Below are 12,019 nucleotides of genomic sequence, written 5' to 3'. Positions count from 1 at the left end.
TGATATATCCATTTTCAAATCCTCATCTAACTGAGGAATTGCAATAATGCACGTAATATAAAAATACACACACATTGCTCCACACTGTAAGACCCCCTTTTTTTTTTAAACAGTTAAAGCCAATAGACAATATTCTGTACTCCTACTCCTGGACCTATCTGCTTCCTTTGATACACTGGACCACCCCTCCTCCTCAAAAAATGCCATACCTTTGGTCACTTTTAGCAGTGCTTACAATTCTACTTCCTCCTCTTCTTTTCTCTGTCGGGGTCCCCCAACGTTCTGTTCTTGACCCCTCCTTTTCCTCCCACATGCTCCCTGGGTCATTTGACCCAATACAATTTCTACACTCTACCCCTCAGCTCACTCATTCAGTCTCCACACACATCACTAAATTACTAACAGAGGATATCAGTTTGGATGTCACACCACTACCTCTAACTAAATCTATCCGAAACCGAGCTCCTAATATCTCCCCCCCCCCCCCCCCCCGCATCTCTCTTCCCCTGACTTCTCTGTCAAGATCGATGACACAACTATCAACCCATCCATGCATGCCAAGGTGCTAGGTGTAATCCTGGACTCTGAACTCTCCTTACGGTCCCATTCCAATCACTGTTCAAAGCTTGCTGCCTCAACCTACACAACATCTTCTCCTAAATACGTTCCTTCCTAATCAATGACAGCACTAAGCTTCCAATTCACTTCCTGGTCATCTCTTGCCTAGGCTACTGCAACTCTCTCCTCATTGGATTATATTTACATAGTCCATCATGAACACTGCTGCCAAACATATCCCCCTTAAGTTCAATGTCTGCTACTCCTCTCGGTCAATCCCTTCACTGACTTCCGGTTACCCAACAAATCAAATTCAAAACTCTAAAAACAACTTACAAAGCCATCCACAACTCAGCCCTCAGCTACATCACTAACCTAGTCTCAAAATACCAACTAAATAGCTCTCTTCATTCTGCCCAAGACATTCTGCTCTCTAGATCATTCATCACTTCCTTCCATGCTCGCCCCCAAGACTTTTCCTGAGCCTCTCCCTTTCTTTGGAACTCCCTACCCAAATCTGTCTATCTCCTGCTTTGTTTTCTTTTAGACAACCCCTGAAAACCTATCTTCAGAGAAGCTTGTCCTGCCTCCACCTAACAACTGTAATTTTATTTTCTCCATCAGCTCATCCCCTACAGCTATTACTTTTTGTATTATTTGACCATCCCTTTTACATTGTAAGCTCCAACGAGCAGGGCCCTCTGATTCTTCCTGTATTAAACTGTACTGTAAGTGTACTGTCTGCCCTCATGTTGTAAAGCGCTGCGCAAACTGTTAGCGAAATTGGAATCCTGAATAATAATAAAATAGGCACAAAAACACATCTATGGGACCAAAAATGCCTGAATACGCTAAAAAAAACATCTCAAGTACTTTTTTAAGCCTATGGTGTACAGCATAGGGCAACTAAGCATACAAGTGTGTACAGGAACAATTTGATTGGGATTCTGTATAGTCGGGTGAAGTCAGGCATAGGGAAATGACCATAAAAATGCTCAAGTGTAAATGGGGGCTTAATGACTTCCTGTGTCCCTCAAATATGAGAGAGAAAACATTTTTTGTTTCTAGCTAATTGCATAGAAGTAACAAGAACACTTCATTTCTAACAAGGTCAGCAATTATTTTCTGTACTTACCAAAAAAAGTTCTTAGCTTGAACAATGAAAAACGAATACAGCTGGCATTAAAAATGATAACAACAAATACAGCCACCACATATGAGAACTGGTAAGCTGCAATATAATATTTTTACAACAAACTAGTATGTTATCAGGCACTGGGGATTACAGACAGAACTTCATCTGTGTTGATACTCCCATATACTTAAGTGAGTAGGCCGAAGATGGGAAGGGGTGACACAGGAATCCACAGAGCTAAAATAACGGTGTCGCCCTTCTGCCAGGGGAATGTGAAACAGGAAAACAGTTTACAATTTTTTTTTCTTTTACAATGCATTGAGTTGTTTTCTGTAAAGGCACACCTCTGTCAAAAGCATAAAATGAGTATGAAGATACATACGGTATTATACATAACCCTGATAAAACGCCAGAGTTGTAGAAAGAAAGCTAAATGAAAATACTTTCTTTTTCTTGTAAAAAAAAAAAAATTACTGCTGCAAATACCATCATCTGAATCTTGATCATCCTCCTCCTTCCCACTGGTCTCCTCATCATCCGATTCAGATGACGATGATGATGAGTGATCATCACCTTCATTAAAAAGCAGTTCCTATAAACAGAAATAAAAAAAAAAATGTTTTGTGTGTAGAAATCACAATGTAGGTTTACAGATTTGCTCATTTAAATATGCATTTAAAAACATTTAATTTGCACACAGTTTTAATAAATACCAAACTTTTAAATTTTTATTAAAATGAAAATTGTACAAAAATAAAAAAAAATTCACTATTAAATTTAAGTTGTAATTTCTAAAGGGAATACTTTTGCTAATATTTTAACTAAAGTATTTTTTCCTTTTGATATTTACAGGGATCCCTCACCCTCTATTTATCTAATTTTATAAAAATGTTGATAGCTTGACGAGATCAGCTTGTGTACAGAAGATTTTCAGTGGTTCTCGATGTGCAATACTGTATGGTTAAAATAGACTTTCATCTTGTGCTTTCATTATCCACATCGGCTTTCACATCTGTTTACCACCTATGGACCAGACCATATTTTCACATTTCTGCAATGTGTCTGTTCATGAGTCTATAACTTATAATAAAAAGTGATATATTGTTCTTTTTGGGGAAAACAGGGCTTTCTTGTGACCCTAAAGACCTCTGAGAATTATTGAAATTTATTAGCATTTTAAGGGGAAAAAAGGAAAAGTAAGTTTTCTAGTAGTTTTCTAAAAATTTAAAAAAAAATTAATTTTTTCAAGTTTGGTCTAGAATATTTTGAACCACCAAGTACCATTATTGTGGGGGAAAAATGGGATTTTTGATTTACCCTAAAAACCACTTCTCTGATGTTCATTGACTGACACAGCTCCTGATCTTTTAACCATTGGGTTATACTGCCCCCTACAGGAGTAGGACACAAGGCAGAAAAAAATCTGGCTATGCCTATGGGCAGTCCGAGAGGGTATACTCCCGCTCTCTGCTATAGGTACTCAGTTTTGTTACAAGCAGTGTCAAAAGAATTACATCTCCACAGAGGGGTGGGTGCTGTGTCCGTCAATGAACATCAGAGAAATGGATTTTATGGTAAGTCAAAAATCCCATTTTCTCTTTCGTTCATTGACGTACACAGCTCCTGATCTTCTTAACCATTGAGACATCCCAAAGCAGTGTTAAACATGAGGAGTGGTAACAGCGAAAAGTAAATTTCCAAGGCTAACTATAGCCAACCAGGTAAACAGGAGCTCAACCAAAACTGGAGCTCACCTGAAAAAAAAACCAAATACACCCTCAAATAGGACCAGGTCCTCTAAACAGCAGACTGCAAAACCTTGCAGCCAAAGAAAGCATGCGCAGATGCCAACACATCCACTTTATAGAACTTTGTGAAAGTGTGCACCGACGACCAGGTGGCCGCCTTGCAAACCTGCATCACTGGGGCCTGATGAAGGAAGGCCCAGGAGGCGCTGAGTGCCCGAGTAGAGTGCACCTGGACAGGGAAAGGAGGAACCTGACCCATGACGGAATAGGCCTGGATCACAGTCTGTCTGATCCATAAGGAAATGGTCGCAGAGGAAGCGGTCAACCCTTGCCGAGGCCCACCCGTGAGCACAAATAGGGAGTCTGACTTGTACATTGTTTTTGGTCCTGCCCTATAGTCCATGCATTTTGGTCCGAAATAAGATTCTGTCAACTGTTTTAGCCCTACCTAATATTTTGCATCCCAAAAACAGTTTGCTAGACATTTTTGGTGAACTGACTGTTCCTGCACATGTTAAACGTCTACTATGAATTTTATAGTTCTTTGCTAAGAAGACCATCCTTCTGTCGTGGAAAGGAGCAACTTGCCCTAAGCTAACCACTTGGTTCCAGTTGATAAACGACCGTCTACCCTTATATAAGCTCATGTTTTAGCTTAAAAAAAAGCTCCATCTCTGAAAAGTTATGGCACAAGTGAGTGTCCAGTCCTCTTACCCTAACAATGTTAGACTCAGACACTTAGAATGGGTCCCTGTACTTTGACACTGCTGGCATTATAATGGAATTCTGATTTTCTCACCACTATGTGTAATGAAGTCTCATGTACATCGCCATTGTTTGTGCTATTAATGTTCTCTGTTGTGACATGGGAGGCATAGCTAGGTTGTACTGTATTTAAGTTGTTACTGTTTTCTTTTTTTTTTTTACCATTTAATTTTTTTGTACAATAATTGCAAAAAGTTTAATAAATATATCTTTAAAAAAAAAAAACATTAAAAAAATCGGTGGAATGACTTATAAATTGTAGTGCACAAACCACCATCATCAAAGTGAAAGTACAGCATGATGCCTTCAATTCTCCCCTGCAATCAATAATGTGAGCTGAGTTCAGCCTTATTTGTCAAAATGAAAAAATCACAGCTTTTCTACCTTTATTTTGCAGCCTTCAGTGCTGTCACATGACTTCCATCCCTCTTCCTGAGTCCAAGAGCAGCAAGTGGGTGCGGTTACTGAAAGCTAGACATCACTTCTAGGGAGGGACACCGTTCATGTGTAGTCAGTGGGTGTAAACAGGATGGGAGGAGCTGACCATAGGTTCCCGCCCATTGTTCTCTCATCAGTAAGGATGCATTGTACATCCTAATTCATGAGAAAATTAAGAAATAATTCACACGGGGGGGGGGGTTCTGATAATGATAATGAAGATTATCATAGGAGAAGAAAGCTTGACACGGGAGGGGGGGGGGGGGGGGTTGGGGTTCTGTCAGTGTAGCTCTGAGGTCTCAGCTCAGTCTACAATGATCATAGTACAGGCGACCCAACAAAGTCTACGTTTTCAGTAGTGTGACTAATCAATGGCTCCCGTTCCTATCTATGCAACTTTTAAAAAGGTACCTGCACTACTTTTATGCAACTTTTGAAGCGACTGATCCAGAGAGTGCAAAGTTGGATCAAAGTCGCACTCTAAATCGCAATAGTGGAAACACAGACTAAAGCTCCGTTTCCACGAGTGTGACTTTGGACACACAAAGTCGCACGACAAGTCACAGGCCATTGATTTCAATGGCACCTGTTCCCATCTATGCGACTTTGAAAAGGTACCTGCACTACTTTGATGCAACTTTTGATATGACTGACCCAGAGAGTATAAAGTTGGATCAAAGCTGCACTTAAAGTCGCACTCTAGCCTAGTGGCTATGTTTCCACTAGTGCAACTTTTAAATTGTGCAATTTAGAGTGCGACTTTAAATGCAGCATTGATCCAACATTACACACTGGATCAAAGTCGCATCAAAGTAGTGCAGGCACCTTTTCAAAGTCACTAATTTTCAAAGTGCCATAGATGGGAATGGGTGCCATTAAAATCAATAGGCTGTGACTTGTCATGCGACCTTATGTGTCCTTAGGGCAGGTCTAGGCATGACTGTCTAAGAAAGACTTTCTAAGCTACACAATCAGCTAGCCAGAAAATGAATAATATCAAAAGATAAAGATGCTTAACATACTATGACTAGGAAAAAATGTATTTTTGTCTTACTGTAAAATCCTTTTCTCTGATGTTCATTGACAGATACAGCATCCACCCCTCTATTTAGTTGGGTTCCATTTCTTCTGACACTGCTTGCAACAAAACTGAGTGTCTATAGCAGGAAGAGGGAGTATACCTCCTGGGACTGCCCCATAGGTGTGGTAAAGATTTTCCCTGCCTAGTGTCCTACTCCTGTAGGGGGCAGCATAACCCAATGGTCAAGAAGATCTGGAGTTGTGTCCGTCAATGAACATCAGAGAGCATCGTTCATTGACAGACACAGCTCCAGATCTTCTTGACCATTGGGACGTCCCAAAGCAATGTTAAACATGAGGGGTAGGAAAAAACACCTCAGAAAAAATTCCAAAAAAGGCTAAACCTAGCCAACCAGGTAACAAGAGCTCAACCAGGAACAACTGGAGCTCACCTGAAAAATACACCCTCAAAGAGGACTAGTCCTCTCAAACAGCAGCCTGCAAAACCTTGCTGCCAAAGGCAGCGTCTGCAGATGCCAGCACATCCACTTTGTAAAATTTTGTAAAAGTGTCTACAGACGACCAGGTGGCCGCCTGGCAAACTTGCACCACAGACGCCTGTTGGCGAAAGGCCCAAGAGGCACTAAGCACTCTTGTAGAATGCAGCATAACAGGGAAAGGAGGAGCCTTACCCTTAATGGAATAGGCCTGCACCATCGCCTGCCTGATCCATCTGGAAATGGTCGCAGCAGATGCAGCCAGCCCTTTACAAGGTCCATCCATAAGGACAAATCATGAGTCCGATTTCCTAAACTACTCAGTCACCGCCATATAGACCCTGATTGCCCGAATCAGATCCAAAGAATGTAAAGCAATCTCCTTAGGGTGTTTAGGCTTAGGACACAAGGAAGGCAATACAAGGTCTTCATTTAAATGGAAACCAGAAACAGAAGAAGGAACGACTGAGAGGGACGAAGTACCACTTTGTATCTGTGGACCGTCAGATAAGGTGAATGACAACACAACGCAGCCAACTTCGACACCCTACATGCAGAAGTAATAGCCACCAAGAAGGCTACATTCTGTGTCAAAGTGAGTAGAGGAATCTCACGAAAATTTTCAAAAGGCGGATTCTGAAGAACCGACAGCACCAAATTGAGGTCCCACAGAGGCAACGGAGACCTCACCGGGGGAGCCAAGTGACCGCCCCCCTGAATAAACAGTATGAATCTAGGAGTGCATAGCCAAAGGGTGATTTAAAGAAAATCGCCAAGGCCTTTGAAGGTTTCCAAGGTCAAGCGCTGATCAACCCCTTTTTGGAGCAACTCCAAAATTCTAGCCACCGAAAATAAACAAGGGGAGACCCCCAAGCCTCAAGAAACTAGGTCCTTACTCCTGACTAGGCAGAAAAAAAACAAAGTGCCTATAACAGGAAGTGGGAGTATACCCCCTGGGTACAGTTTTTTCCTGCCTAGTGTCCTTCTCCTGTAGGGGGCAGCATAACCCAATGGTCAAGAAAACTGGAGCTGTGTCTGTCAATGAACAAAAGAGAAAATGGGATTTTTGACTTACCCCATTTCTCTGATGTTTATTTAACAAACCCAACAATTCATCTTCTTGATCATAGGGTTATATTGCCCCCTACAGGAGTAGGACACTAGCCAGAGAAAAAGCTTGAGCACACCCATGGGGCATGTCCCTGGGTGTATACTCCCACTTCCTGCTATAGGTGTTCAGTTTAGTAACAAGCAGTGTCAGAAGAAACAAACCCAACTTGATAGAGGCTGGTGTTGTGTCCGTCAATGAACATCAGATAAATGGATTTTACGGTAAGTCAAAAATCCAATTTTTTCTTTCGTTCATTAATGGACACAGCACTTCATCTTCTTGACCATCGGGACATCCCAAAGCAGTGTCAAACATGAGGGGTGGGAACAGCAGAACAAAACAACTTCCCCAAGGTTAAACCTAGTCAACCAGGTAACTTGAAGCTCAAATGTCAACAACTTGAGCTCATCTGAAAAAAAAACACCCTCAAAGAGAACAAGTCCTCTAAACAGCAGCCTGCAAAAACTTTGCGGCCAAAGGAAGCATCCGCAGATGCCAACACATCCACTTTATGAAAACTTTGCGAATGTGCGTACAGACGAAGAAGTGGCCGCCTTGCAAACCTGCATCACTGATGCCTGGTGACGGAAGACCCAGGAGGCGCCAAGTTGCCCGAGTAGAGTGTGCTTTGACAGGCAAAGGAGGAACCTGACCCTTAATAGAATAAGCCTGAATCACAGTCTGTCTGATCCATCTGGAAAGGTCACAGCAGAGGCAGGCAGCCAGCCAGTCTGACTTCCAAAAAGACTCCACAGCTGCCAGATACACCCTTATTACCCGAACTACATCTAAGGAGTGCAAAGCAACTTTCTTAGGATGCTTGGGCTTGGGGCACAGAGAGGGCAACACAATGTATAAATGAAAAAAACAGATAATAACACTGGTAATAAAGCCTCACCGCCTCACCAATTAGGTGTGGGATAACCTATAAATGTAAGGAGCCAGAAAACTAAGATAAAACAGCAAAAAAGCTGCTCAAAGATAGGTATACAAAATCCCACGCGGTATATCAACCTAGCCACTTCTGTCTACAACGCTTCACTCTTAGCCTACCTGGACACACTGGCCCCCCTCTCACTACACACCGAATCAGACCCCGACCCCTTTAACCTTGGCAAACAGATAACACTAGAAGTCTGAAAAAGCATAGCCGTGCTCTTGAGCGCCTATGGCATAAGACTAAAGGCTGTACACACGATAAGAAAATCTGAAGGGAAATTTCGTCCAGACGAACGATCTGCCGATTTTCGGATTGTTAGTATAGTGCTTTTGACAGCCGATTACGGATTTTCGGATGACAAAAACTGGATGTGCAGGCTATAAAATTTTTATCGTCCGTCAACACAACGTCCGATTTTAGTTTTATTGGTACAGTTTTTCTACGGAAAAAAATCTTGAGAGCAAGACTAGTAGGAAAAGAATTAGCCGCACATCCAGGGATTCCAATAGGCTTCAAATACCTTTATTTCCAAAAGTTGCAAATGATGACACCAAAGACACCAGCATGAAGTCTCGTAGACGCGTTTCACACATACATCTTGTGCTTAATCATTACCATTACCATACATAAATCATTGAGAGCAAGACTAGGCATGCTCAGAAACGAAAGCACACATACAAAACAATCCAACACATGACATCACTTCTGAAGTAGAATTCTGTCGTACGGGAAAATTCGTATGAAAATAACCTCTTCACTTTCCACATCAGACTAGCATGCCACAAAAAACGGACGACAGATCGTTCGATAATCTGATCGTGTGTACGGGGCTTTTGTTTCAGAAAGATTTCAACCAATATAAATCTGCCCTCCAAAAATACAATTGTAATCTCCACACTGCCAAGCAGACCTATTTTAATCACTCTCATTAACAACTTGTCATCTCGCCCCCACCAACTCTTCGCTACCTTTAATTCTCTTCTCCGTCCTCCACTGCCTCCACCCACTGATTCACTCACTGCCCAGGAGATTGTCAACCACTTCAAACAAAAGATTGATACAATCTGTAAGGAGATCATTGCTGTTCAGATACCTTCCATGCTTTACGCTTCATGCCCACAGGTGGGATCACTACTTCCCTCATTTAACCACACCATTGTAGACGAGGTTGCTAAACTACTTGCTAATGTCCACTTAACCACCTGTCCCCTGGATCCTGTTCCCTCGCAAATGCAACGTTCACCCTCTAGCCCTATTCTACACTCTCTAACCCACATCTTCAATCTCTCCCTCTCTTCTGGCATCTTCCCCAACTCTCTAAAACATGCACTAGTCAGCCCCATACTTAAAAAGCCCTCACTGGACCCAACCGATCTTAACAACCTACGCCCGATTTCCTTGCTCCCCTTTTTGTCCAAACTCCTTGAACGTCTGGTCTACAACCGACTGTGCGACCACCTTGCCGAGAATAGCCTCCTTGATCCCCTTCAGTCTGGATTTCGGCCTCAACACTCCACTGAAACTGCTCTCCTAAAATTGACAAACGATCTACTAACAGCCAAAACCAATGGACACTATTCTGTACTCCTCCTCCTGGACCTTTCTGCTGCCTTTGATACGGTTGACCATCCCCTCCTCCTCCTCAAAAACTCCATGCCTTTGGTCTCCGTGACTGTACTCTTCACTGGTTATCTTCCTACTTATCCAACCGCACCTTTAGCGTTACTTACAATTCTACTTCCTCCTCTCCTCTTCCCTTCTCGGTTGGGGTCCCCCAAGGCTCTGTTCTTGGACCCCTCCTATTTTCAATCTACACCTCCTCTCTGGGTCAGCTGATAGCCTCTCACGGCTTCCAATACCATCTCTACGCTGACAATACCCAAATCTATTTATCCACCCCTCAGCTCTCTCCCTCAGTCTCCGCACGTATCACTAATTTACTATCTGATATATCGGTCTGGATGTCACACCACTTCCTCAAACTCAATCCATCCAAAACCGAGCTAATAATTTTTCCTGCACCACGTGCCCATTCCCCTGATCTCTCTGTCAATATTGATGGAATTACTATCAGCCCATTCCCGCATGTCAAGGTCCTAGGTGTTGTCCTGGACTCTGAACTCTCCTTCAAGCCCCACATCCAATCGCTGTCCAAATCTTGCCGCCTTAACCTCCGCAACATCTCCAAAATACACCTCTTTCTAACCAAAGACACAACAAAGCTCTTAGTTCACTCCCTGGTCATCTCACGCCTCGACTACTGCAATTCCCTCCTCATTGGCTTACCTCTACACAGGCTATCCCCCCTTCAATCCATCATGAATGCTGCCGCCAGACTCACCCATCTTACCAATCACTCAGTATCCACCGCTCCTCTCTGTCAAGCCCTCCACTGGCTTCCGCTCACCCAACGAATCAAATTCAAAATACTAACAACATCTTACAAAGCCATCCACAGCTTAGCCCCCAACTACATCACTAGCCTAGTCTCAAAATACCAACCTAATCGCTCTCTTCGTTCCTCTCAAAACCTCCTGCTCTCTAGCTCCCTTGTCACCTCCTCCCATGCTCGCCTCCAGGACTTTACCAGAGCCTCTCCAATCCTATGGAACTCCTTAACCTTATCTGTCCGATTATCTCCTTCTCTATTAGCTTTTAGGCAATCTCTAAAAACCCTCCTCTTCAGAGAAGCCCATCCTACCCACACCTAACAATTCTACCTCCATTTTCTCCATCTGCCCATCCCCCTCGGTTACTGCCTTTTGTTTCACTTGACCCTCCCTTCTAGATTGTAAGCTCTAACGAGCAGGGCCCTCCTGTATTGAATTGTACTGTAACTGTATTGTCCTCCCCCACATTGTAAAGTGCTGCGCAAACTGTTGGCGCTATATAAATCCTGTATAATAATAATAATATAGATAGGCTGAAAAATGGTAGATCTTTATTAAATGTAAAAAACATGTAGAATATCACATAAGTCAACAACAGGTCACACGTAATGACAAACATTGATTAAAAGAAAACCCAGGTGACTACCAAATCAGGGAAATATTGCACATGAATCCAAGGAATATTTAAGAGCCTGTATGGAGATGATTATAGACTAACAGAACTCTGAAGTAAAATTGCTCCAACCCAGAAGTTCAAAAACAATTGCAAAGGACTATAAGCAGATTCCTATAAGGTAGTTGAAAAGCTGAACAGCTGAGAATATGCTGCTGGGAAGCCGATCATGAAGTTACAGCTGATGCAGGATGTATGGTAACAATTGCATGTCAAAATTCCACCAGGGGCGGTCAAGATAGCAATTGTTGAAAAGCCACTAATAGCCATCTTCAGCAAGGTAGGAATCACCGTTCAATGGCGGTGAAGGCAGATACAATGTTAATCAATGTATCAATTGAAATGTAATTGGCAGCCAAACTTGTAATCCCAGACACTTGTTAGTAAGTGGCCAAAGGTGAAAGTTTTATACAGAAAGTAACAATGTAATTTTAGCTGTGTAACAAATTAACGGCTCTCCAGTTCAGAAAGCAGACCTAATAATGCAGTGAATCTTTCCCTCATGAAATGTGCCTCTGTGGTCGGGATATACCAACAGTCTCAAGGTATATGGTGCAATATGCAATCAAAGGATAAATGTCAGATCAACATACAGATTAAAAAATTGTATAGTTCATCACCTCGGGATAGCGTGTAGTCCAGTTTCCAGGTTTGTATAAACTCAGCAGGATACCGACTTCACCAATGTATTAATGGGAGTAATACTCACTGCTTGGCAATTCATGCAAAAGTCCAGGAACAAGA

The 12,019-nt window shown here is 42.4% G+C and overlaps 1 protein-coding gene across 1 annotated transcript in view; it reads right to left on the bottom strand.

Moving 5' to 3' along the window:
* The window catches only part of SETD1B (SET domain containing 1B, histone lysine methyltransferase), a 136,568-nt gene that overhangs the window by 31,582 nt on the left and 92,967 nt on the right, over positions 1-12,019 (bottom strand). Inside the window, exon 11 of the mRNA XM_082261769.1 lies at positions 2,180-2,285. Within this exon, the coding sequence (XP_082117895.1) occupies positions 2,180-2,285 (106 nt within the window). The remainder of the gene's footprint in view (positions 1-2,179; positions 2,286-12,019) is intronic.

Source organism: Pelophylax lessonae (genome assembly GCF_965119305.1).
Source record: "Pelophylax lessonae genome assembly, chromosome: 1".
NCBI classification, from domain to species: Eukaryota; Metazoa; Chordata; class Amphibia; order Anura; family Ranidae; genus Pelophylax; species Pelophylax lessonae.
The sequence above is the reverse complement of the archived record's forward strand: the minus strand, read 5'-3'. Positions and strand labels throughout refer to the sequence as shown.